General features: G+C 45.7%; 3 protein-coding genes and 1 long non-coding RNA gene across 5 annotated transcripts in view; 3 read left to right on the plus strand and 1 right to left on the minus strand.

Annotated features, from left to right (window-relative positions):
• Positions 1 to 4,621, minus strand: part of LOC121917163 — a 6,794-nt gene extending 2,173 nt beyond the window's left edge. The window contains exon 1 of the long non-coding RNA XR_006100968.1: positions 4,540 to 4,621. This is a non-coding gene — a long non-coding RNA (uncharacterized LOC121917163). The remainder of the gene's footprint in view (positions 1 to 4,539) is intronic.
• Positions 1 to 27,986, plus strand: part of UBE2G1 (ubiquitin conjugating enzyme E2 G1) — a 554,317-nt gene that overhangs the window by 173,804 nt on the left and 352,527 nt on the right. The window lies entirely within an intron of this gene.
• On the plus strand, positions 5,027 to 11,095 carry LOC121916978. Its single transcript, XM_042442571.1, has 9 exons — positions 5,027 to 5,243; positions 6,224 to 6,338; positions 7,244 to 7,383; positions 8,322 to 8,420; positions 8,920 to 9,163; positions 9,839 to 10,100; positions 10,191 to 10,273; positions 10,405 to 10,455; positions 10,775 to 11,095. The coding sequence occupies exons 1-9, from the start codon at positions 5,027 to 5,029 to the stop codon at positions 10,911 to 10,913; spliced, it is 1,350 nt and encodes a 449-aa protein (XP_042298505.1). The 3' UTR covers positions 10,914 to 11,095.
• On the plus strand, positions 13,750 to 27,933 carry LOC121916979 (zinc finger ZZ-type and EF-hand domain-containing protein 1-like). The gene is made up of 7 exons (XM_042442572.1): positions 13,750 to 14,582; positions 19,877 to 20,021; positions 21,523 to 21,717; positions 23,254 to 23,425; positions 24,096 to 24,295; positions 27,179 to 27,389; positions 27,789 to 27,933. The coding sequence occupies exons 1-7, from the start codon at positions 14,034 to 14,036 to the stop codon at positions 27,931 to 27,933; spliced, it is 1,617 nt and encodes a 538-aa protein (XP_042298506.1). The 5' UTR covers positions 13,750 to 14,033.

A 27,986-nucleotide genomic window follows, 5' to 3' on the forward strand; every position in this document is an offset into this window, starting at 1 on the left:
TAGAGTGCACTATTACTTCCCTGATCTAAACACCATACTTCTGTCAATGCAGCCTAGAATCGCATTGGCCTTTTTAGCGCCGCGTCACACTATTGACTCATGTTCAACTCATGGTCTACTAGGACTCTTAGATCCCTTTCACATGTCGTCTTGTTGAGCCAGGTGTGCTCCATCCTATATCTATACAGTTATTTTTTCTGCCTAAGTGCAGTACCTTACACTTCTCCGTGGTGAAATTAATTTGGTTAGTTTTGCCCAGCTTTCTATCTATTTGAGGTCATTTTGAATGTTGTCCTCTCCTCTGAGGTATAACTGCTCCTCCTATTTGGTATCACTGCAAATTTGATAAGCATGCCCTCTATTCCTTCATCCAAGTCATTGATAAAGATATTGACTGCACTGGGCCGAGGACAGAACCCTGTGGCTTTAGAGACTATAGCAAAGCCTTTGACTGCATAGCTCATGAAAGCCATGGAACGCCTCTTAAAGACATGATGGGAGTGCCATACATCTGAGAGTCCTGAGAGGAATCTGTACTTAGGAGAAGAGGCTACTATAGAAACAGATATGGAGAAGAAAAGATGGTTCCCAATTGGCAAAGGGGACAGGCAGGCTCCATTTTATCACTCTATTTATCTCACTGGTTATGCGAACATATAATATAATATAATAGATAATATAAAAAATATAAACGTTAAAAAGCAATACACAGGAGCTGCAAAGCGACATTGTCACAAACACAACAAGGGAACGTACCAAGATACTCTTACAAGGGTTTATTATGTTCAGTACAGTATAAGGAAAACGTTATACAATCAGCAATAACAAAAAGGAAAGAGACAACTAACAAAAGCCGGCAATGTAAAATCCTAACTAAAATTACAAAATACATTACCATACCAATACATAATACTTTTACTAATAATAATAGCTAGACCTATAGGTAATGCAACAACACAAAATAAAACAATAACCTTCAAAATACGAGTAGTAAAATCCATCAGTGTCCTTCCCTGGTCTCTTCTTGCAGGTGCCAGCTTTTGGGGTTCTGTAGGAACCTCACTTGAACCGTAGAGGTTGACCATTTTGGGAGCTGGTTGACACTCTTCACAGGCAGCCTTGATGGAAGGGGAAGGTTTTCCACATTTCAACTTGGAGTTGGGTTGGCTAGGCACCCAGACTCCTTGGCACCCCAGGCCTGGCGTGGGGATGGAGGAAGGGAGGCTTGGCGCAGAAGGGGAAGAGAGGCTAGCCCCTGGCTGGGGAGGGATGGGTGCCCTTGGTGATGCCACAGTGCCCAATGGAAGGGAGAACTAAAGCAGACAGGTGCCTACCCCACTCAACCTTTGAAGTGTGGGGAGTTGTGAAAAGTCTTCTTCTCCCGAAGATGCAGCAGAGGTCCTAAGACGAAGCTGCTGTTATTCCGGCGTCTTCTTGCTCAGCGGGTCTAAGGTGGCAATGGGGCCCAGAGTCCCCTCCGTGCTCTGTGAAGAAAGGCAGGGGATAGGGCTTCCCTGGGCCTGAAAACAAACAGAGAGCAGAGATGGTTTGGGTTTGTGCATCTCCGTTTTGAAGGGAAAACCAAGTCGTCCCCAAAGAGAGAGACAGAGGGAACCCAAAACTCACGGTGCTGGAAGACAGGTGTATAGGTGTAGCCTCCTCATCAAGGGTTTGAATGGTGTCCATTGTTTGTTTGCAGGGAAGAGAGAGTAAAGTGAGATAGAAAAGCTTGCAGTAGAGATTTGGATTCCTACCTCTAGCCCCATCAAGTGGACTAGAAGCTCAGCTGACGATTTCTTTCCCAAGCCCTTTCTTGGAACAAACGTACCCTGGAGACACGTAGGTTTTTCAAGTCCCTGCTGGTCATCTCTCCTGTGATCTATGGGATGGGTTGATCAAATGGTACATCAAGGTGATGTAGAGGGATAGGATCCACTTCTTAAGCTCCCAAGGATCTCCGTGTATTTTATGATGGCCCTGATGGCTCGAGCCGCCTTCACCTGAGGACAGAAGGAATGCTAGCCTCATAAGAGGACCACTTTTGTGGCACAATAAGGAAAGAGAGAGGGCACCTGTCCCTTTGCCAACTCCAAAAAGACAAGGTGGCAGATGGGAAGGAGTCATGTCAGGGTCAGTAGAAAAGACCCTTCTGGCTCATTTCCATACCTTAACTGCAAGTTGTTCATTGCTTCCCTGAAGCAGACAGAGCCTTGATTTGCTTTGGACCGCAAGAGCCATGTGGCCGCCTTCAGATCGCAGCTTGGTGAGCAGTGAAAATCATATATCATCTCATCACAGATGCTGTCAAGACAAAAGGGAAGAAATGGGAAGTTTTCGTTGTTGTTGGACCTCTAGCCCCCCAAGAGTGAAAAATAGGGATGCGGAGGAGAATCCGCCTACCTTCTGGTGGTTTAAAAAATGCTTTGTGGGATATCCAAATGCATCAGGGCATTAGTGTCTGCAATGGTCTCCTTCATTTCAGGGGAGAATTGGACACTCCTGGAACACCGATGCACACCCCCTTGTTCTTCAGGAGAAAAAAGAGAGGGGGGAAATATTAGGTACTGCAATTGGTTTATGTGGCAAGCCTTGAAAAGGGCCAGCAATGTTCTCCTTTGCTTACCAGCAAAGAGCCAGGGGTACATTCAGCCTCCTCGACTCCGAGCAACAGATTGTCACTTCTTTTGGGGATGCTGGAGCTGACAGTTCTGAAACATCCTGGGGGTACAGGAGTACCTCCTTGAGAGCAAACTGGGAACGCATGAAAAGAAAAATATAGGACATTAGAAAATAGAGCTAAGTGCACTAACAGCATGGAAATGCATGCTTCCAGTAATGCTCTTAATGGAGGTGTTTTGGAATTCCTCCTGGTCAGGAGGTTGGAATGTAGGGCATGTCCTGGAAAAGGAGGACGCCTAGACACCCTCAAGAGGAGCAGTCAGGGTCCTTCAATGCCTGACCGCAGAACGTGGTCCCTTCTCAGGCACCATGGGGCATCTCTAGTAGCGGCACGAGGGGAAAAGAAGACCCAGTCTGTGAGTCGTCATCGTGTCATCATCATCATCTCATCCTCATCATATTATTATTATTATTATATTATTAATATTATTTTTTCCTTACCGTAAAGGGGGAGGCTGCTCAATGGGACACTGTCCTCAACAAAGATCCTTCGGTTCTGGAGTCTGAAATAGAGGCAGGAAAAGTTATTATTATTACTATTACAGTGGGCCCTTAATATCTGCTAGGGTTTGGTTCCAGAACCCCAATGGACACCAAAATCCATGGATGCTCAAGTCTCACTATATACAATTGGGTATATTATTATTATTATTATTATTATTATTATATTATTATTTTATTTACATTACAGTGGGCCCTTGATATGCGCTAGGGTTTGTTTCATACCAAGAACCCCAAGTTACTTTTAATTGGGGTCAGACTAGTGCTCTCAAGGTGTTATTTTCTTAATCAAGATTATTTATGTTTTGTTCAATTCCCCAAGTCAATGCCCAAGAAAGGAAGAAAGAAGGAAGGAGGGAGAGAGAGAGAAGCAAGGAAGATAGAGGAGGAAAAAAAAACAAAGAAAGAAAGCGGGAAAAGAAGGAAGAAAAGAAAGAGGGAAGAAAAGAGAGGGTGGAAGAGGGAAAGGAAGGAAAGAAGATAAAGAAGGTAGGAAGAAGTATTTAATTATTGTTTGTTTCATTTATATCCCACCTTGGCTCCCATTTAAATGGCAATATATATAAAAAAATTATGTACATGCATATTAATATTAATCAATTAAATTATTATTTGTATATAATAAAATTATTGTCTATGAATATTAACATTTACAATTAAATTATGCATAATATAAAATGTAAATCATATTAATCAATTAAATTATTATTTTATATATATACAAAAATAAAGATTTACGTGTAATATTTATATTAAGCAATAAATCACTATCATATTATATTTAAAATATAATATTTACATGTAACATTAATATATCAAAAATCACTACGGATATATATAAATATAGATTAGAGCAATATGAATATAATCATAACTTACTATTTTTATATTATGTATAAAATATAGTATTTATATGCATATATCATGATTAAATTAAAAATAATTTATTATAAAATGTATTGTTTATATGTAATATTAATAGTAACATAAAAAAATTATGTTATGTTATTTATATATAATATCAATCAATATTTATAGTATATATAAACATTATTATATGTAATGTTATATTACATAAATTACTATTTTATTACATATATGTAAATATTATTTATATGTAATATTAATATTTAATCAATTAAATTACTACCTGACATTATTATAAAATATATTATTATTATGATATTAATCAATTAAAATTCACTCCTGATAATTATATATAAAATATATTTTGTATTTGTATATCAATTTAATCATCAATTCTGCCTGACACTTATATATAAATGTATTATTTGTACATGAATATTAATATTAACCAATTAATTACTATGCAATATTAATCTTTCTCAATTTACTTACTGTTTTTACTGTCAATAAATAAGTAGTCCAGGCCTAAAGGTAGGTTCCGAAGGAAGAAAAGGCCCCGCGGCCTAGTCTGTCGCCATGGAAACCGGGCCTGCAACTGCCGCTAGGCTCCGTTTCCATGGCGACGGACTGGCGCGGGGCCTGTTTTTCCTAATTTTCGGGCCGGGGGCGACTCCTTTGTTGGGAGCCCTTTTCCGCATCCTCCATTCCTTCTTCGTCCCCCTTGTGAGGCCCCGTGCCCGCCAAAACGCCCCTCCATTACATTCCTTGAGGCCTAGCTGTACAGTAGTAGTAGTAGTAGTAACAACAGTGAGGCCGTTGCCATGGCGACGGAAGTAGGCCGCGGGGCCTGTCGGTAGGCCTCAGCGGGGTTCGAGTGAGGAGGGATAGGCGAGGAAGGGCCCCGCTAAACGGGGACGAAGCCTGGCTGGTTCCTTCCTCCTTCAGGCGAAGGAGGAGGAGGAGGAGAGCGAAGGTCGCCATGGCGGCCAGAGGCCTAGGCCGCGACCGGAGCCTCCGTGGGGGTGTCGCCTCCCCAGCGGCCCAGGAGGATGCAGAGGCCTGGCTCGGGCTTCCCGCCCTCCGCGCCACCTCCAGTACCCGGAGGGGCTCCTGGAGGCGGACGGCGGCGGAGCTGGAGCGGAACCTCCATTTCCTCCAGAGGCAACTGGCGAGACCTTGGCCCAGCTCCACAGGAGGTCGAGCGCCTCAAGGGGAAACAAGGGTGAGAGGAAGGGGGGCGCCATTGGTTTGGCCTTTGGGGAGGGCTGGGGAAAAAACACTAGGTGCGCCGCCATTTTGAGAAGGCCCTCACTGGGTTTTGAGACGCTGATGGGTTGGAGGGCGCCCATAACAAGCCTCAAAACCTTTTATTGATACATAAACTTAATATTTATGTTGTTTTGTGTGTCACTGTTGCACCTCCATTTTGGAAGGGCTTCACTGGGTTTTGTAACACTGATGGGTCGGGGGACCCCAGAACAAGCCTCAAAACCCTTTACATAACTTTAATATTGTATGTGGATTATTGGGGGCAGTCACTGTTGAGGCCCTGCACCTCCATTTTGAGAAGGTCCTCACTGGGATTGGACAGTAATGGGTGCGGGACCCTATAACAGGCCTCCCTGAGGGCCTCAGAACCCTTTATATATACATACATGGGACATACTAAAACAAATGATAGTACTAGTCCATATGGAAACCATACTAGACACCAGAGAGCCATTGCAGAATACTTGCCCATAGGGAAACATGGAATGCTTGACCCTATGTTTCCCTATGGGAAGTATTCCCCAATGTTCTCTATGGGCCATATTCCCCATGATTCCTATGGGAGAATATTCTCCTATGATTCTCTACAAGGCAAGTATTCCCCAATGACCCATGATTCCTTAAGGGCAAATTTCTCCATGTACCCCTATGGGCAAATATTCCCAAATGATTCCTTATGGGCAACTATTCCTCAATGATTCTCTATGGGCAAGTATTCTCCAATATGACACTATATATGATATGATATGATATGATATATGATTATGTATATATAATTGTATCTAATATATATCTGTAATCTAATAAATATCTTAATATATACATGCATGTGTTTTTGTTTAATATATATATTATATATTATATATATATTGATATATATTAAATCTTCTTTTCTCTTGTTTTGCAGAGCTTCACTACCAGCTGATAATGTACCCGGTCCTCCAGAATGTTCAGGTACCGTCTGACCCCTCGGCTCCAAAACCTCTCTTGTTTTTGGGGCCTTTGCCCAGCAGCGTCTCCTGGTAGGGCTAGAAAATGAATCCTGGCTGGCATCATAGAGAAACATAGAATCATAGAGTTGGAAGAGACCCCCCAAGGACCATCCAGTCCAACCCCTTCTGCCATGCAGGAACTCTCCATCAAAGCATCCCCATTGACAGATGGCCATCCAGCCTCTGTTTAGAGACCTCCAAGATGGAGACTGCACACTCTCCGGGGAGTATCTTTTATTGTCAAACAGCTCTTACTGTCAAGAAGATTTCCTAATGTTGAGGTAGAATCTCTTTTCTTATAGCTTGCATCAATTGCTCTGGGTCCTAGTCTCTGGAGCAGCAGAAAACAAGCTTGCTCCCTCCTCAATATGACATCCCTTCAATATTTAAAAGGGCTTTCATATCACCTCTTAACCGTCTCTGCTCCAGGTTAAAAGTACCCAGCATCTCCCTAAATCTCTCTCGTAAGGAATGGTTTCCAGACCCTTCACCATTTTGGTCCCCTCCTTTGGACACGCTCCAGTTTCGCAACATCTTTTTTGAATTGTGGTGCCCGAACTGGACCACAATATTCCAGGTGGGGGCCTGACCAAAGCAGAATAGAGTGGCACTATTACTTCCTTGATCTAGACACTATACTTCTATTGATGCAGCCTAAAATCGCATTGGCCTTTTTTAAGCTGCTGCAGCATACTTTTGACTCACGTTCAACTTGTGGTCTCTAGGACTCCTAGATCCCTTTCAAATGTCGTCCTGTGAAGCCAGGTGTCCCCCATCTTATATCTGTGCATTTCATTTTTTCTGCCCTAACTGTAGTACCTTACATTTCTCCGTGCTGAAATTTATTTTTACCTTTGGCCTACCTTTCTATATTAGAATCAATTACTGTATTGATTTTTGATCCGTCCTCTGGGGTGTGGATGCTGCCCGTTAAGGGTTGACAAAGATGGGCCACCAAGGACTGACTTGACCATCGTTCTTTGCAGATCACCCTTTTTCGAAAGACCATCGCCGGGATGCTTCATTGAGGAGGAGCCCCGCGGATCAAGCACCGGATATGATCACAGAGAGGACGGTATGGCTGAGGTCCGCTGGTGGTGCGGGCGCCATTTCCAACTATGGATTTTCTTACAGTACCTCCATATGGAATTTTGCAGTGTCCTATTGTTGTGTTTTAATATTCACGCTGGAAGTAGCTAGAATGTGTTTTCGTTTGCAAGGCGTCATGTATACATCGACAGTGCTGTACAACTCATCCTTCACCTCTTCGGCTTTGACTTTTGTGGATTTGATTATTCCCGGATTTTATTAGTAGTTCTCTCTAAGAATATCTAGGTCCTCCAGCACAACTCTAGGTAACTTTAATCAAAGGTTGCACTGGAAGGACCTAGAGATTCCCAGAGAGAACACTCCACTCAGCATTTGTAGCTCCTCCAGCATAATTCTGTGCTCAATGTCTGGCAGATGTTGCCCGAGTTGCCCTGGAGGACCTAGAGAGAGAGGTGTTCTCTCATAGTGCTTTGTTATTTGCGTTTATAGGATCTAGAGATTCCTATTCCTTGAGAGGTAAAAAGAATAGTGTTTATTTATTATTATTTTTATCGTTCTTAACTCCAGCAAATGTGAAGGGACCACTGTTTCATTTATGTAATGAAATCTCCACCTCCCTGAAAACGGAAGACTCATTGGGATAATACTTAAAACACCAAACGCTAGCGAGGGCTTTTATGGGAGTTAGTCCATCTTAGAATCATAGAATCATAGAGTTGGAAGAGACCACAAGGGCCATCCAGTCCAACCCCATTCTGCCATGCAGGAAATCCAAATCAAAGCATCACCAACAGATGGCCATCTAGCCTCTGCTTAAAGACCTCCAAGGATGGGACTCTTGATGGGAGTCCTGCAGTCATTCTGTTCTGGAACCATTGTTTTTGTGGTATGTTGCTATACAAAATTATTTAAGGAAGCCGAGTGAATTTATCACCTTGTTTTCCTTGCTGTCGTTCTCTGCAGACTTCGTTCTCTATGGGAAACCGCACCACCGGGGCCGCTCAGGGCGCAAGACCTCCCGTCATGCCAAGGTAGCCACAGAAGAAGATTCGAGCTCAGGCGGTACGGATGGCTAAGGGGTAACGGGGATCCGCTAGCGGCGCTTGTAAACGGGATTAAGCTCTTCCAACCTGCCTTTACAATGTCTCCCTCTAGCCTGCCTAAATGATTTCTAAACTGGTTTAAATTGCTTTTACTGAGTACTGAACTGAGGTCATTGGATATCGGAGGCAGAGGAAATAATATTTTAATCAATAAGAGCTAATGAGAATTCACAAGTGGCTATCTTAAATGGGCTTAAACTCTTCTTACTTGGCTTTGCAATGTCTTGCTTCTAGCCTGCTTAAATTGCATGTATTTATTTGTGGGATTTATATCCCGCCTTTCTTCCAAAGTGGGATTTAAGGTGGATGATGAGGGCTAAATTATCCCTAAACTGTTCTGACTTGCTATTTTACTAAAGTGAAGTCCTTAGATATCGGAGGGAGGAAATACAGTTTCCAACAGTTATCCTACTAATCCTCATTTGAACGTTAACCCTTGTCTGCTCTCCTTCTCAAAGGCTTCTCGGGTCTTGAGGAAGTAGAAGGCAAAGAGACGCATCCCAAGACCTCTGCAGATGTGTCCAGCCTGGAAGAGGAAGGAGCCAGGGACACGCCAGATGAAGACAGAGACACCCCAAAGGAAGACAGAGACACTCCAAAAGAAGACAGAGACACTCCAAAGGAAGATGGAGTCGCCCCGAAGGAGGTCATGGCCCCGATCCCTGAGCCAAAGGAGACCCCAACCAAGGAGAAGCCTCACAGGTTTGAGAATGCAATCCCTGCCTCAATGGGGGGAAGTAGGCAGTTATTTTCAGGGTCCAATTCTGCTTACTAGTAGTTATAAAAACAGAAAGCTTGCCTACTTCCCCTTCCATCTTCTAACAGGTGTTTGCGCTGTTTGACACGATGCCTCTGTGCCTTCAACTCACCCATCTGTGTATGGCGACCCCATGAATTTTATAGGGTTTTCCTATGCCAGGAACCCTCAGAGGTGGTTTTGACAGTTCCTTCCTCCGAAATATTGCTTACAGCACCTGTTCTTGGTTGGTGGCCTCTCAGTTGGCCTGACCCTGCTCAGTTTCCAAGTTGAGGTGGGATCTGGTGCCTTTTTATTTCGGCCATTTGATTAATAGCTATCTTTAAATAGCTTTAGAAGATGGTGGACAGCTTGTTTTCATAGAATTGGAAGAGACCCCATCCGGTCCAACCCCCTTCAGCCATGCAGGAACTCTCAATCAAAGCATCACCGAGAGATGGCCATCCAGCCTCTGTTTAAAGACCCCTAAGGAAGGGTGTGTTCCACTGTTGAACAGCCCATTACAGCCAGCCCTTACATGTTTAGGCGGAATCTCTCCATGCCACCTGAGATCCTAAATGAATAAAAACCTCACTTGGGGGCTTTTAAAATATACAAAAGTCTTTATCTTTTTTTTACAGCCCCCGTGTCAGCATTTTGGGACCTCCCCACACGCTGCGCCCTCCCTGCAAGGAGACGGAGGTGTGCGACCAGACCACCTCCCCAATACTGCCGCCTTCGCCAGCCCAGAGCCGCGCCGAGGAAGTGAAGATCCCGGCGGCGTCCTCCAACCCATTCCTGGCCAGCGTCCTTCCTTCCTGCATGCGGAAGCCCCCTACTCTCGAGGAATGCGAAGCGGTGATCCGCCAGCTGTGGAACATCAACCACATGCAGATGCAGGAGGTGAGGGGCCTCGGGCGTCACTGAAGAGTGGGACGGCACTAGGAAAGCCAAGGTAAAGTTAACTCTCTTTTCTTTTCTTTCTTCCTTCAGCTGATGTATTTGAGATCCTGTTTGGACGACATCTACAGGACCAGGAGAATTCCCGAAGATTACATGCTGGCCGGACACATCGGGTAAAGAATTTTTGGGTCCTGAGTTCGAGACGGAACTATATTTTAGCATGTGGGAACTTGGTAGTGTATGGAAGTTGGCATGACCTCTCCCTTTTGTTTTAAGTTGTTCTTACTAATGTTCTTCTCCTCAGGAACTCACAAACCACTCGGTTGCCCCGGATGAAGAACGCTCCTAAGCAATGGTAGGAATGACACTTTTTGGGGGGTGGAAATAGGTACAGTCCTCCCTTGGCTTATCTGGGGGATCCGTTCCGGACTCCCCAGCGTAGGCCAAATACTGCGCATACTCAAGCCCCATTCAAGCGAATGGGGCTCATGCATGCAGCGGCATGGTGACACGGCTTCTTTGCGGCTTTGCACATATGCTCAAAGCCGCGTATAGCACGCCAGCTTATAACGTGGGCACACTGTATATTGGTTGTTTTGGTTGTTCCTCCTTTTGTTGTCCTGCCCTACCCCATATTCCCCCCCCCCCCCCCCCCCCACATTGCCTCATTCCAGCAGGTTGCTGAACCCACTGCCGGCGGCCGAGAGATCCGTCCTGCCGGCCCTGAAGCAGACGCTGGGCAACACCTTCGCCGAGCGGCAGAAGCGAGCGCAAGCCATCCAGCGCAAGAGGCTCAACCGGCCAGCATATTAGACCTCCGAATCCCACCATCAGCCTCAGAGGGTCTGGACTACTGCCGTTGGAAGTTTCTCGCCTCCCCAGCTCTCAAACGAAGGTGGCTTCTCCCCCTTGTTCCCTCTCCCTTTTTCGTCCTAGGTTTCATGCTTACCTCTTTTGTTTACTGTGGAAAAGAAAGAAACCCCACACAACCACAATGGCATCGTTTTGTTCTTTATTGGGCTGTGGGAAAATGTAACCTTCTCCTTTTAAAAAGTGTGAGATTTAGGGTATGGGATTTTCATCCCTGGAAAGTCAAGCCTACACTCGTCTCTCCGCATTCGCTGGGGTTAGGGACCCCAACTGGAATATTGTGTCCAGTTCTAGGCACCACAATTCAAAAAGGATGTGGAGAAACTGGAGCGTATCCAAAGGAGGGTGACTAAAATAGTGAAGGGTCTGGAAACCATGCCCTATAAGGAACACCTTAGGGAGCTGGGGATGTTAAGCCTGGAGAAGAGAAGGTTAAGTGATATGATAGTCCTGTTTAAATATTTGAAGGGGTGTTATATTGAGGAGGGAGGGAGCTTGTTTTCTGCTGCTCCAGAGAACAGGACACAGAACAACGGATGCAAGCTCCAGAAAAAGAGATTCCGCCTCAACATTAGGACAGTAAGGGCTATCCGACAGTGGAAGACACTCCTTTGGAAAGTGGTGGAGTCTCCCTCCTTAAAGGTCTTTAAACAGAGGCTTGTTGGCCATCTGTCAGGGATGCTTTGATTGAGAGTTCCTGCATGGCAAAATGGGGTTGGACTGGATGACCCTTAGGGATCTCTTCCAACTCTGTGATTCAATAATAATAATAATAATAATAATAATAATAATATATTTGTATCATGTCTTGGTTTCCAGGGAGAGTTCTGGCTTCCTTTGCTGTAGCACCCATTTATTGCAAAACTCACATCCAGCCCCATATTTCCTTCTTCATCAGCTTTCTTCGCTGTCTCCACAGCCATACATAGAGACCATAATAACAACCGCATGGACAATCCTGATACTAGTAGTAGAATTCAAAGACGTAGCCATGCTAGTCTGTGTGCCTTGAAATCATTTGTTTTTAACTTCTAACCCTAAGGCGAAGCTATAATTGGGTTTTCTTGGCAGGTTTCTCCGGAGGGGGTTTGCCTTTGCTGTCCTCCGAGGCTGAGAGAGTGCGACTTGCCCAAAGCCAACCCAGTCGGTTTCCATGGCTGAGCCCGGATTCGAACCCTGGTCTCCAATCCTAGTCCAGTGCTCAAACCACTCACACCGAATACCAAAAGATCACTAAAGTATGTAGAGAGATTTTGTAACACACTTGAGACTATAAAGACATTGCACTTTTGTAGACTTGAGTCTCCTTGACCGAACGCATCTGAAGAAGTAGGTTGAAGTCTAGGAAAGTGCATGTTGCCAACTCCTTTAGTAAGTCTCAAAGGTGATACAAGATACTACATATAGTATTCAATCTTTTGGGATTGGGTGATACACAATGGTTTGAGTGTCGGACTAGGACTCTGGAGACCAGGGTTCGAATCCCGGCTGGGCCACAGAAACCATGTCATTTGTAGGGTTGGTGTGAGTTGAAGTTTGAGAAGAAATAATTGGAGTCCTGTGGAGCCTTTGGAAATATGTATTTGTTTATATACATGCATCTCTGCATGCCAAGACATAACAGCCCTGGTTCTGAAAGCAGCAGCAATTGTGTGAACAACACACAGCAGGATCCTGGAGCCCACTACTGTCGCAAAAACGCCTCTGGTTTACAGCTATCGCCACCTATTGACTTGAGTGTCGTAAAGCAACAGCCGGCATCCATTGGGTTCCTCCCTTGAGCTCGCTTTACGACGCTGCTCTCAAAGCCGTCCAAGCCTGGCAGGCCATATACTGTACAGTATAGAGCTTAAGCTCAAGAGTTGTGCGCATGCGCCGAAGTGCTACCTTTTCCGACAGAGGGGACCAGCAGAGAGGCGTGGTTTTCCAACTCCGTCACTTCCTCCCTTTAGCCTTAAAATAAGGGTAGCAGTGTTGGCCAATATAGCAAATGCAATAACAGCCAGTGATGCCTTTACGTGTAAATTGTGTTTTAGTTGGCCCCATAAAGGTTTCATCGCTTGGATGTTTTTGGATTCCCTTTAGGCCTTATTTACGACAGAGGAACACTCAAAGGAGCGGCAGGGAGTGGCCTGCTTTACGGCTCCCTTCTGTTTCCCTTTAGGCCTTGTTTACGACAGGGAAAGCCTCACAGGAACGACGTGCTTTACGGCTCCCTGTCGGTTCCTCCCTTTAGGTCTTAAAAATATAGTAATATAGCAAATGCAATGGCCTCCAAACGATACCTTTATGGGGCCAACCAAAACGCACAATTATGTGTTCCGATAAAGATATCATTCTTTGGATGTCATTGGATTCCCCCTTAGGCCTTTGTTTACCAGAAGAAGCCTCACAGGAGTCTAAGCTCCAGAGTTCTGCGCCTGCGCGGTTCTCCCTGAAGGAGCTGCCTTTTACGACAGCGGAGAGCGTGCTTTCCGGCTCCCAGTCAGTTCCTCCCTTTAGGCCTTATTTTACGACAAAGGAACCTCACAGGCGCAGTAACTAGCGGCGTGCTCTATGGCTCCCTGTCAATTCCATTCGGCCGTGGTTACCAGAGGAAGCCTGAGCGTCCGAGTTCTGCGCCTGCGCGGTTCTCCCTCTGCCTTTTACGACAGAGGAGAGCGTGCTTTACGGCTCCCTCAGTTCCTTTAGTTGAGGCCTTATTTACGACAGAGAAAGCCTCACGGAATAACTAGCGGCGTGCTTTCCGGCTTCCTCTCAGTTCCTTTAGTTAGTTGAGGCCTTATTTCCGACAGAGAAAGCCTCGCAACAGGTCCAATAACTAGCGACGTCGCTTTCCGGCTCCGTCAATTCCTCCCTCGAGGCCTTGTTTACGACAAGGCGGGCGTGCTTTCCGGCCCCTCCCTTCAGCCGTCTCCCGTTGCTTTACAGCACGTGTCGTAAAACGCCGTCGGGCGAGGCCCCCTTTTGCGACGCCGAGGCGGAAGTGCAGCGGGGACGGCGGCGGCGGCTCCTTGCGAGGAGAAGCAGGAGGCCAGTCCGCTCGGAGGAGGAGTGCGCTCCATGGGGAACGTGGGCAGCCACAGCGAGGGAGAGGAGGAGGAGGAGGAGGAAGGAGAGGAGGCGGCGGCAGCGAGGAGAAGGAGCACCGGAGGAACAGCGGCGGCGTCGGCGGGAGGAGGAAGAGAAGGGAGCGGCGCTGAGCCGCCTGCTCCGGGCGCCATGGCGTCCTCCTCCTCCTCCTCTCCTCCCTCGGCGCCCTCTCCGCCTCCTCTGTCCTCCTCCTCTTCGCTCCCTTCGTCCTCGGTGCTCCTGGGCCAGGCCCGGCTCCGCGAAGAAGCGGCCGCCCGCCTCCGCGAGGCCCCGGCCGCCGCCTCGGAGCCGCTGCTCTCCCGGCACCACGCCGCCCTGGTCCGCTGGCTGGAGGAGCGCCTGGGCCGCGGGGAGAGCAGCGTCAGCCTCGAGCAGCTCTGCGAGGCCCTCGAGACCCGCACCGCCGCCTCCGCCGCAGGAGGAGGAGCAGGAGCAGGAGGGACCACCACCTCCGCCAACGCCTCCGGCCAAGGAGCAGCCTCGGCCCCAGTCTCCGAGGAACGGGCCCGGAGCGAAGAGGTCAGCCTTCCAAGAAACACGCCGCTGCGAGGTCCACGCTCTGGCCCTCCGAGGCTCCAAGGGCTTCGGACTGCAGCTCCCAGCATCCTGCCCCATTGGCCAAGGCGGCTGGGGCTTCTGGGAGCTGGAGTCCATTTGGAGTCTGGACATCGCTGCTTGAGGGAGATGCTGGGGATGTTTAGCCTGGAGGAGAGAAGGCTGAGAGGGGATATGAGAGCCCTGTTTAAATACTTGAAGGGAGGCCACATTGAGGAGGGAGTGAGCTTGTTTCCTGCTGCTCCAGAGAATAGGACACAATGGAGCAATGGGTGCAAGCTCCAGGGAAAGAGATTCCAGCTCGACATCAGGAGGCCTTGATATAAGCGAATGGAAGTAAAAATGTGTGAATATATGGGAAATGACAAACTAACGCAGGGACTCAGAAAGATATCGTTGCAAAAAAGTGAAGTATGAAAGAATGCATAGAGTACCAGTATTAGTAGATTGGTGTACAGAGAAAATCACACACACACACACATATATATATACATATACAGACACTCATACCTTCACTAGGGTTAGGAGCACAAGACCCCCACAAACATGAAAAAACCGCAAGGAACAAAAACACCCTGTTTCTACCTGAGAGGAAACCTCTCTAGGAATCTCTAGGTCCTTCGGTGCAACTCTGGTCAGTATTTGCCAGACATTGAGCACAGAGTTGCTCTGGAGGAGGTACAAAGGCCTAGTAGAGAATTCTCTCTAGGGATCTCTAGGTCCTCCAGTGCAACTCTATGGTCAACATCCGACAGACACTGACCATAGAACTGCACTGGAGGAGCTACAAAGGCCTAGTAGAGTATTCTCTCTAGGACTCTCTAGGTCCTCCAGTGCAACTCTATGGTCAACATCCGACAGACACGGACCATAGAACTGCACTGGAGGAGCTACAAAGGCCCAGTAGAGTATCCTCTCTAGGAATCTCTCGGCCTTTCAGAACAACTCTGTGGTCAATGTCCAACAGACACTGACCATAGAATGGCACTGGAGTAGCTACAAATGGTCTTTCAGTGCAACCTTTAGTTAAAATTGACCACAGAGTTGCCCTGGAGGACCTAGACAGTCCTAGAGAGAACATATTAATGAAATCCATGAATAATCAAACCCACAAATATCAAAGCCGCAAATATGGAAGGATGATTGTAAAGGGAAAGAAGCAGGTAGAAAATAAACACGAGAGCTGAGGAAGTTTAGGCTGTAGCTGTTTCTTAGAAAACAACAAGGACAGGTTACATTGTCCAGATAGGTTAGCTATGTGTATTTGCACTGTCTGTGTTTAGTTAGGTCATCCTTATAGTACCACATTTAAGTATAAGTTTATGTTTATATCTATGTTACGGATGCAGAGGTGCAATCGTTTGGTTAAAAAGAGAAGAAACAACACAAGAAGAAGTGATATGATAGCTCTGTCTCGGTATTTGAAGGGATGCAAAGAGAAGCGACACGGTGAAAGTGGAAAGTGCGATGGATTTATTCTAGCAGAAGTTTGTGGTGGGACTATGGCCATTAAGCCTTGTTCTCCCTCGGGCCGTCCGTCAAATAATTTGTGCCGCCGTCGCTGCTCTAGATTTCACATAGCTCCTGGAAGTGCCGCTTTTCTAAATGATCTTTATTCCAAGCAGGTGGACCTTGGTGGCACGTTCTGCACAGGGCCACCCTTGAACAGGGATTTCAGCAAGGACAGACTGTGCTCGGCGGGGCTAGGAATGTCTCATATACCGGTTACGGTCCTTGGCGTACTATTGGCTGTTTTGGACTATTAAAGCCTGGTTTGGGTTGTTTGATAGGTCCTTTGTGTCCCAAGATTTGCATTACAGGCCATCATGGAGTTGGAAGAGACCGCAAGGGCCATCCATTCCAACCCCCTGCCATGCAGGAAATCACAATCAAAGCATCCCCAACGGATGCTTGGTGGGCATCTGTCCCTAGGCTAGGGAGTGAGCCCTGTTTGTGGTGGAGTTTATAGTAGAATTCAAAGATATAGCCATCCATTAAGAAGCCAAGCCCTTCCTCCAGTCGATCTGCCTTGGTCCAGGCCTCGGAGGTGGAGAAGAACTGCTGGACCTGATCCCATTCCCCACCACCACTCCCCTCTCCTTTTGTGTCGTGTCTTCTTAGATTGTAAGCCTGAGGGCAGGGAACCATCTAACTAAAGGATTGTATGTACAGTGCTGTGTAAATTTACAGCGCTTTATAAATAAAGGTTAATAATAATAATGATGTTAGACCCAAGATACACCTCTCACAGATGAGAATGTGGGTTGGCTGGTCTTGCAGAGAGGCCTGACTCTTAATTCTGAAAAGGCCATTTGGAATGGTCAAAAAGAAGAAGATGTAAAGTGGATTTGATGTTCAGTAGGCCCTCCATATTCACTGGGGTTAGGGGTACAGGACCCCCATGAAAGTGGAAAAACACAAATAAAGAAACTAGGGCCTGTTCCAGACTGCCAAAATAAAGCTGCTTGGGGTCTCTTTGGAGGTATGCTGTTTAAATGATGCATGGGTCCTAAGAGTCCGGAGGTTGCACCAAAGCCACACTCCATTCCTAAGCACTGGAGGGCAGCTTTTGGTGCAGCTTCCAGATTTGCATGCATCATTTAAACAGCATACCTCCAACTGGAGTTGTAAAGGGCGTGGAGGGATTCACCTTTATGTAATGTCTCAGGGCGATAGTGCTGAGAGAAGCGATGCTTCTGGGCAAAGGTTCAAGGGACAACACCTTGTTGAGAAGGAAATGCTTGGATTAAATGTATTTTCAAGCTTCAGCAAATGACTGAACTATCTGCCATTGCGGCTTGTGTGTGTTGTGTGTGCATTCAAGTCCGTTCTGACTTAGGGTGACCCTATCACAGGGTTAGAGTCGTAGAGTTGGAAGAGTTCAGGCCTATGAATGAATCTTGCCATTTTAAAAGAGGCCAAATGTGTCCATAGCTTTTAATGCTGTATCAGGATTGTTATCTGCAAAGTTATTTTACATGATGGGTTGGTTCATCTTTGCTGATAATACTTCTTGGAAATGGAGATGGTCTCAAAGGGCAGAAATGACTCGGCTTGGCGTTCACCACAAGCCTGGGAGTGTGGGCTGTGTGTTGGCAACCGGAGAGGAGTTTGGTTACGTTGCCGTTCCAAACAGGGCAACGTAAACAGAGATCATGGTGACCCTTGTTTGTTGTGTGTCGTTCAGTCTGGAAAGTCAACAAGAGCATTTAAAGGGAGTTTGCGTGAGAAGGGTTGTGCGTTGTAGCCAGCTTTAGCAGGCTTTGGATCCTGGACGCATTTGTTTCTCCCATCTCTGCAGTTTTGCTGTAATGTTTTCTATAAAAGAACATTTCCTAAAAGTAACACCTCTTTTTTGCCGTCTTAATGACAACTCGGCCACATGGAGATGTGGGTTTCCAGTGTACGGATGTGACATTTGTGTATAGTGTTCACTTTTTCCGTATCAGCTAGGATGGCGATCTTTGAATGTTTTCTCGGCAAGGTCATGCTTGTTGGGACGGGAATTGGAAGTATTTTGTATACTGTACAAAAATGGAAATGTTGAAGGGATATTACCTTGTTAGGGGCAAAATGGGTGTAGCTGCGTTGAGAACAGGAGGAACCAGAAAAGAAGATGAGGAAACCAAGCAGACTGACTGGAAATCGGTTGGTCATGGCAGGAATTTATACCAGACAAGAACATGTGGCACCATTTGTGATACATTTAGAGGACAGTGTCTTAGACCGGAGGAGGGAATCATGCACTTGTTGGTTAAATGTGACCTTTAAAGAAGTCCTATGTGATTTGTGGACCCCCCCTTTGAATCCATAGGACACTCTCAACCCCCTCCAGGAGTAATTTAATGTTTGGGAAAAGAGCTATTTTTTAGCATGCGCAATCTAGGGAGCATACCTTTGTCCCTGAATGGTGTTTGAAACAACCCAAAGTCAATGAAAAAGTGATCACAAGAGACCACAACTTCATTTCTACTTTCTGGGAATGGTGATAGTGTGGTCTATACTGGGTCAGGGGACCCTAAATCTAAAGCCTCTGTTGTCTGCCTACCCTGTCTTAAACATTTCTGTGTTGTCACATATTTTTAGATGTCACCTTTATGGTCCCCTCCACAGTCGCCGCATGAAGGGCCTAGGGTTCAAAAGAGGTTTGCAAGAGAGAAATAACAAGTGGTTCAGTTCATCCTGGTAGCTCTGTTAGCTGGGGTTTAAAACCGTGCCCCATGTCTCCATACAGCAACAGGCTTACTGGTTATTGTTTGTCATGGATTTCAACTCTGTAAAGTAGAAGTCAAAGATATAGCCGTGTTAGTCGGTAGAATCAGTACGAAGAGAGATCTTGGAGCACCGAATGGAGTGGAAGCCCCTCAGCCTCTTCAAGCAACTTGCTCAGGTACAGACAGACATCTTCTGTCTCAACAAATGCAAGCAGCAGGAGGTCAGGTCTTTGACATCCTCACATATCAGTGGCATCTATGTGTCTGTACCTGGCTTCCGTCTCCACTGAATGCAACTGAGGAAGTAGACCGAAGTCTAGGAAAGTTCACGCTGCCAATTTCTTTCTTTCAGTTAGTCTCAAAGGCGCTACAAGATCCCTTTATAGTGGTAGAAGGTTACTGCACCCGGCATTATATGCGTCGTATGCTTGGACCTGATGTGTCACAAGTCTTTAGGATTTGTTGAACAAGATGGCTTGGAAGTATGCTCCTATAAGCTCAGTTGTGAAGTAAGAACTTGTAAGAAGTCATTTCAGGTGATTTGTTGTCCTGCCTAAAAACACAAGTCAATTCAGGTGCGCTGATGGAGTGAATGCAAATGTGTCTGAGGAAGTCGACTGAAGTCGAGGAAAGCTCATACTGCCAACTTCTTTCTTCAGATGCATATTTTACAACAGTGCATTTTGCAAACATGCATCTGAGGAAGTTGACTTTAGTCTAGGAAAGCTCATGATGGCAACTTCTTTCTTTAGTTAGCCTCAAAGGCGCTACAAGATCTCTACATCTTGTGCTCCCCAAACTGTGCTTTTTAAGGGATTTTGGACTTCAGCTCCCAGAATCCCAGGCTATTGGCCAACATGGCTGAAGCTTCCTTGAGCTGAAGTCCAAAATCTCTGCAAGAGCACTGCTCTACAGACTGATGGAGTGAAGAAGTTTTCTTTCACTGTGAGATTGCTTTGGTTCAGAAGTGATGGAAATGACGGGACAGGCATAGTCTGTCTTTGTTTTTCCGAGTACTGATCCTGTTTTCTTTCTTTCTTTCAGGCCTTTGCCCAGTTCGATGCCGAGGGCGATGGCACAGTGGATGTGGAGAACATGTTGGAGATCCTCAAGAGCTCCAGCGGAGCCAATCTGCAAGGGGAGCTTAGCCACGTGATCAGGCAGCTCCAGGCTTGTTCGCTTGTTCCAGGTAAGGACAGGGGAGGACTTTGTCCTCCTTTGCGCTTGGAGAGAGCTGGGATGGACCTTGAGTGGCAGAAGGCCAAGATTTAGCAGGGCATCTCAATGGTGGATGCCAGTGTTTTGCATGCAGAAAGAGTCAGCACCTGGCGAAACGTCAGCAATAAACTCTAGAACATGGACCCAAAACCCCACAAAACACTATGTCTGTACAAAGATTTAAAGACAAACCATTCGTGACTTCCTTATACCATCTTCCTGCTGATTCAGTTACAACTTGTATTATCTGTATACCTAGTTTTAGATTTGTTTGCATTAATATCTTGAGTTTCGGAACGAACTGTTGAACAAATTGCTCCAAGTATTTAGGACTATGCTAGGTATTAGTTACGCTTGGTAGTTGCTGCCTTTCTCTGTGTGTCTTTGGCCCCATACAGACAGGCCAAAATAAAGCTGCTTCATGTCACTTTGAAGGTATGTTGATTAAATGATGCATCATTTAAGAGTCCAGAAATCTCACCAAAGCCACACTCCAGTCCTTAGGTCTGCATCGTGGCTTTCACATGGCTTCTGGACTCTTTGGCATCATTTAAACAGCATACCTTCAAAGTGACCCGAAGCAGCTTTATTTTGGCCTGTCTGTATGGGGCCTTTGTGTGCCTTCAAGTTGGCAGTCAATGTCATTGAATAAATGCAAAGGATTTCATAGGGTTTTTTAAGCAAGGGACTTTGCTCAGAGGCGGTTTTGCCAGTTCCTCTGGACTATAACCCTCAGCTCCTGCTATTAGCTGTACATACTGTGAAAGAGCACTAAGAAATAAATCAGAGGTCGACATTTTAATGTTATTTAATAAACAGCTCTTTCATTCTTGATGAGACTTTGAAGACGGTTCATTGCAAACTGTTCAAGGAAAGAAAAACAAAATGTCAAAGCAACCCCTATTGTCATGATTCCAGGTGCTGTCATTCGAGAACAGAACGATATCCAAACAAGAAGGGAATATCCAAATAGGTCCTTAGTTGTTAAGTCAATAAATGAAGGAACAAGAATTGCTTCCTTTTGGGTGGGGCATGAGTCAACCTACCGACTTACATTCATATGAAACAACAATCTGTCATATTTATTGTTGCCTTGTTGAAACTGGGCTCGGTGCGATTTGTTTGCTACTCAGAACAAGCAGCAAAAGTGATTTCTTTGAAGTGTGGTGGTCTTGCACTTTAGAGGCTAGATATTATAGAATTGGTTATCACTGAAATGGACATTTCCCATACCAACCACAACTCCGTTGCTGAAATATATCCATGGTCTTGTTCTTGTGGCTTGCAGTGCGAAGGTAAACAGTAAACCAGAGTTCAGCAGAAAGTTGCACATCGTCACCTGAGAACCAGGCTAGTAATGGTTTATGGACAGTTTGCATGCTTGGTGCATTGTATGTTCGCTTCTGACCCATAGATTCTCAGTCCAGCATTTGAATTCACTGATCTAAGTGATCTTGCCTCTCTCTCTCAAGGTTTTATAGACATATTTTCGGAATCAAATGAGCGCCTTAGTCTTCATGCTTCCATGATACTGAGATTCCTGCATCGGCACCGTATCGCCAGTACTGTCATCCCATATCCAGTCTTGGAGTACTTCAACAATATTTGCACTATGCGTTCTTCAGTACTGAAGGATTCCTTAGACCGGCTCCTCCTAAAAGAAAAGGGTATAAGATATATACTTTTTGGACTTTTGCTTACCTTTGTCCTGTCTTTCCTCTGTTGTCTCTAAGCTAAAGATGAATACAAACAGTTATTAAACACGTACGGTTTACTTTAGAGTGCACATTGTCCCAGGAAAATGAGGAAGACTTTCATTTCGGAAGGCAATGCTGTTTGCCTGGATGGTTGGAAGTATTTCTGCGTTACCTTTCTGAAACCCATCATGGTGGCACACCAAAAATGTAAAAGTATATTTGAATATGAACACATTCAGGTTAATTGTTGATGACTTGCTAGTAGTGGTGCCTATTTCATCATGGTGTTGATAAAAACAAAGGCGTGAATTGGTAAACTACATGGGAAAGGGATCTCGGAGTCCTAGTAGACCAAAGGTTGAACATGAGCCAACAGTGCAATGCAGCAGCTAAAAAGGCCAATGCGATTCTAAGCTGCATCAATAAAAGTATAGTGTCTAGATCAGGGAAGTAATAATGCCACTCTATTCTGCTCTGATCAGGCCACACCTGGAATATTGTGTCCAGTTCTGGGCATCACAATTTAAAAAGGATGTTGAGAAACTGGAGCTTGTCCAAAGGAGGGCGACTAAAATGGTGATGGGTCTGGAAACCATGCCTTATGAGGAAAGACTCAGGGAGCTGGGGATGTTTCACTTGGAAAAGAGAAGGTTAAGAGTTGATATGAAAGCCCTGTTTAAATATTTAAAGGGGTGTCATATTGAGAAGGGAGCAAGCTTGTTTTCTGCTGCTCCAGAGAATAGGTCCTGGAGCAATGGATGCAAGCTCCAGGAAAAGAGATTCCACCTCAATATTAGGACGATCTTCCTGAGAGTAAGGGCTGTTCAACAGTGGAACACACTCCTTCCTCAGAGTGTAGTGCAGTCTCCTTCCTTGGAGGTCTCTAAACAGAGGCTGGATGGCCATCTGTCAATGGGGATGCTTTGATTGAGAGTTCCTGCATGGCAGAATGGGGTTGGACTGGATGACCTTTGGGGTCTCTTCCAACTCTATGATTCTATGAAACACTAGTGCCAAGATGTGTGTGTATGTACTTTCCAGTCACCCCAAGACTAATAGGATTTTCTTAGTTGAGGAATATTCAGAGATGGTTTAACCAGTTGCTTCCTCTACAACACAGCCTACAGCATGTAGCATTTGTTGTGGTCTCCATCCAAGTGCTATCCACGGCTGAACCTGCTTAGCTTCCAAGATCAGACAGGATCTAAATACCTTTATTTCGGCCCCTAGAGCCTAGCTTTGTTGTTGTATGCCTTCAAGTCATTTCTGACTTGTGATGACTCTAAGGTGAGCCTATCAGAGGGGCTTTGCCCTTGCCTTTTCCATCCTCTGAAGCTGAGAGTGTGAGAGCACTTGAACTCTGGTCTCCAGAGTCATAGTCTGGTGGTCAAGCTACTGCATCATGCTACTGTGGGGTCATTGGCTTTCCCCAGTGTTAACTTGTTGATATGTGTCTTCAAGTCATTTCTGACTCATGGCAACCCCTTCCTTCTGATTCTTGTACAGAGTGTCCAAGTGACTTAAATGGGAACCAGGAGTTAGACAAATTCAAGTCAGTCTCCAAGTGCTACACTCATATAGAAACCTCTTCCAATTCGGCGGATGTTGACAAAATGACGAACGGAGAGACGTCTTCCTTCTGGCAGTCCGATGGGAGCGCGCGGTCACATTGGATACGGTACGTGGGAGGCGCTCTGCTTGGTGGCGTCAGTAACAAACCACCAAGGGATAGCCTGCTAAGGTGGCTGTGTGTTGGCTAGAGTTTGCTGGGAGTTGGCCAGTAGTGCTGTTAACACAAAACTGCTGAATGTGTCGTTCAGCACAGGAGCGTTCTAGTCTTAACTTGGCTTCCTTGAGACATAATGTTGGAATTCATATAAAGTCCCACTCCTTGTTTTCTGAATTACCTTGGAACTCAATAAAGTTCTCACCCCTGAGAATTGTTTCTATCCTGGTAATTTACTGCCTTGCAGTGCCTTCTCTTTGTCCTTTTATGTTGGTTAGAGCACAAAGCTTTTCTTAGAGCCCATGCAGACAGGCCAAAATAAAGCTGCGTTGAGTCACTTTGGAGGTATGCTGTTTAAATGCTGCATGCGTCCTAAGAGTCTGGAAGGCGCACCAAAGCCACGCTCCAATCCTAAGGACTGGAGTGCAGCTTTGGTGCAGCTTCTGGCTTCTTAAGATGCAAGTGTCATCTTGCATACCTTGAAAGTGACCCAAAGCAGCTTTATTTTAGCCTGTCTGTTTGAGCCCATAGACTCTTGTGAAAGCTTTCTCTTTAATTCTACCCCCCCTCAAAGGATCCCACAACATTGTTGTTTATTTCTGTCTCTCTCTTTGCCTCGCAGTTTAAAGATGAAGCCAGATGTCATTCTGAGGCACCTCTCCATCGCTGTCGCGGCGAACGACCAGAGTTACATGCCGCAGCAAGTGACCGTAGCAGTTGGGAGGACTGCCAGCAATCTCCAGGAGGTCCGCGATGTTCACATTCCCAGCAATGTTACTGGATACGTGACATTGTTGGAAAACGCTAACATTAGTCAGATGTGTGAGTCAATAACAATACCATTGGTGTTTCTTCTTCTTTTGTTAGAAAGATAAATATTTTAGCCGAATGACTTAGAAGGGAAGGGAGGAAAGCTTGAAAACCGTTTCAGAAACACCGCCGTCAGAGGGAATGCTGCCTTTTTGAGTAATCTGTCTTCTTGGGGTTGCAGCCCTATTGTTTGTTGAGTTGTGTGTATGTTCAGATGACAAATGTGGTTGGTTAGTTTAGTAGAGAACCAGGGCAAGGTAATACTTTTTATATAGCTGGAGGTCTCCCAAAGTGCGAACGTTTGTAGACAGAAAAGAGAAGAGAGAAACTAATGACAAGACAAGGACCTGTGAACTTCTGAGATGTGCAGAAAATCGAGGTGTGAGGTTGGGTTTATGAAGATGGGAGGAAAGTAACAAGACATGCAGAAAATTGAGGTGTGAGTTTGGGTTTAGGAGCGTTGGAGGAAAGTAACAAGGACAAGAAAGAAATGGATGTGCTCAGATCCAGAACACCCTGTGTCCATTTCCACATGTGTTTTTGCATGTGCCTGCGCAGACATGCTGCGAGTGAGATGGGGAAATATGTTGAGTGTTTCAGGGGAAAAGAAATACCTCCCACTCATTTAATAGCACTCCACGCGCATGGATTTGGAGGGAATAGTGCTAAAAGGTACAGAAATGGAAGCCAAGGCAGGGAAGACAGGGACTCTGGAAGTCTAAACATAGTTACTACTCCTGTGTTCTAGGTTGACTGGAGGCCTGCATGGAGCTGTGCTCCTTGCAATGGTACTCAAGCTTTTTACCCTCTTTACCTTTACATGTGGATGCTGTGCCCATGTAGTATGTGGATAAAAATATTTTGTTTGTTTAATATGCGTATTTTTTTCCATGCACTTGTGCATATTTGTATTTTAACATTTTATAAGGAAGATTATTAGAACAGTTTTATTCAAGTAAATTCAATATTTAACCCGATGTGTGTACATTTTACACATAGAAAGGTCTGGAAGGAGACCAGGGCCTCCCAAATCTCATTCCACTCTCACTTGGGTGACTCTTGCACCCCGGCCTGAGGGTCTTGCCCCACAGTTTGGGAACTGCAGATGTCAAACGTAACTTAAATACAGGTTTAATGACCTTTTGTTTAGGCAGAAGCTGTGAGACCTGTCCCTTCCCACACCTTAGTTTGGTGAAGGTGGACCTCTTTCCTCTCCTTGCATTTTCTGCTAATAGCTTGTAAACCCAGCTGCTTACTTTAGACCTAGAGGTTTATTTTTAATTCTTGTTTTGAACTGCAGTCATGTTCCTCACTAAGCAATAGCTTTTAATAGTAACACAAAACGAATGAGCAGAGTTGGGAATGTCAGACGTCTGCTTCTTCTGAAATGGAGCTCTGGGTGTAGATCCACAGATCCACCTGGAGCTCCAGGTGTAGATCCACAGAGCTACAGGAGACAAAGTGGCAGATCTTGACTGCCAGAAAGGATCTCTTCAATGGTGCACAATCCACAGGGACATTTACCTCTGCAACCCTCATTGAATTGAGTGGGTGCTGCCCAAAAACAGGGTTGCATGAACCTTTCCAAAATGAAGAAAAGAGCAGACAGGCTTAGAACTATGCCTCTCTCTCCTCATGGAGTTTGCACTTTCCCCCAACATAAACTCATATGGGAACTACCCAGACCAGTGGCTGAATGCATGCGCTGTTCAAGCTGGAATTATGACAGGTAATAACAGCGGACCTGCCCTCCCTGTGAGCCTTTGGTAGAAAAATTTGTTGGGCCATCTTGTTTCTTGCTCCTTCTTTCTTGAGTTGAGAATTGCTCTTGTTTTGTCCTTCCCTGAACGTGGCTTTCATTGAACTGAGTTCAGTTTTTCCGCCACATTGGTTCCTCATGCTAGGCAAAGGCAAATGGACACTGACAGTCAGGATGGAAGATGTTGGAAACAACCCTTCTTCCAGAAGGGTGTGCAATTTCCCTAAAGTTGTTTAGTTATGAAAATGGTCGAGCATTTACTTCCTCCATAGCTTGAGCGAAGGGCCATCCAGTCCAACCTCATTCTGCCATGCAGGAACTCGCAATCAAAGCATCCCCAATAGATGGCCATACAGCCTCTGTTTAAAGACCTCCATGAAGGAGACTCCACCACTCTCCGAGGGAACATCTTCCACTGTTGAATAGCTCTTACTGTCAGGAAGTTCCTCCTAATGTTGAGGTGGAATCTCTTTCCCTGTAGCTTGCATCCATTGCTCTTGGTCCTATTCTCTGGAGCAGCAGAAAACAAGATTGCTCCCTCCTCAATATGACATCCCTTCAAATATTTAAATAGGGCTATCATATCACCTCTTAGCCTTCTCTTTTCCAGGCTAAACATCCCCAGCTCCCTAAGTCTCTCCTCATAAGTCATGGTTTCCAGACCCTTCACCATTTTGGTCACCCTCCTTTGGACATGCTCCAGTTTCTCCACATCCTTTCTGAATTGTGGTGCCCAGAACTGGACACAATATTCCAGGTGGGGCATGACCAAAGCAGAATACAGTGGCACTATTACATCCCTTGAGGTATCAATGTGTTTCTCAAGCTTTTCCCAAGGGCTTGCTACTGTTGTCTGTCTCCTAAAGACTCTGCCTGATCTGTTGCTTATGTTCACAGCATACCCATGCGCCAGGGACTGGAACCTACACCCTTTAGATATCTTGGACTACAATTTCTCTGAGCCCTTTCTAGCATGGAGGCTGCAAAGGGTTGATGTTCCTCAGCCTCCATGTGCCCTGTTAGAGGTTCTAAACTATAACAACATTTTAGGTTATCAGGGGTGTCTGTTTTAGCTTTGGCTCTTCTATTTTGGCCCACGGGTAGAAGAAATTACCTTTCTTTGATGTTCTTGACAGATGTACAGATAAACATCAAGCGTTGCCTTAGTGATGGATGTGACACCAGGATTCATGGTCTCAGGGCTATCGGCTACCAAAGAGTGAAAAAAGGAGGCGTCTCTGTCTGTGATGCTTCGGCCATCTGGTACTGGTCACTTTTGACTTCCCTGATCACCGCGTCGATGGAGACCAACCCTGCAATTGTTCACGCGATCCTGCAAAATACTCAGTGAGTCCCATCTTTCCTCTTCTATTTTGTTTGAAGCAAAAGATTGTGGTTGTGCTGGGGGGCTTCTGGAAGGATAGTGGTCTATTTTGTGGTGGGTGATTGTGGTTGTGGTGGGTGTACATTGTGAAGTCGAAGGCTTCCATGGCCGGCATCTATCGTTTTTGGCATCCATAGCCTGAAAAACCCACAAAAACTATGATATGTACATTCATTGACCTGAAAGAAGGAACCTTGGGCTCACATCTTTGTCAGGCGCAAACTTTCCAGATGGTTTTGGACATGCTACCTTCCCCATGCTTTCTCCTTCCTATACTTTTCCTATACTCCGAATAGTTCCTCTTGCGAGTGGCCTGACATCATTTCTGATGGGCTTCTCTCTTTCTCATTCCTGTCCTCTAGGAAGGCTCTGCAGCACATGCCACCACTTTCTTTGTCACCCGGCTCCACCGACTTCTCAAGTTTCTTGTCTCCCAACGTGTTGGAAGAAGTGGACAATTTTCTCCTGGGAATCGCCAGGTACGGTTGTAACGGAGCCACAGCATAAACAGGAACATGTCATAAAACGTTGTAGAGCATTTAAGTTCTCTTGGGAATCTC

The sequence above is a fragment of the Sceloporus undulatus genome, chromosome 11 (assembly GCF_019175285.1).
Source record: "Sceloporus undulatus isolate JIND9_A2432 ecotype Alabama chromosome 11, SceUnd_v1.1, whole genome shotgun sequence".
NCBI lineage: Eukaryota > Metazoa > Chordata > Lepidosauria > Squamata > Phrynosomatidae > Sceloporus > Sceloporus undulatus.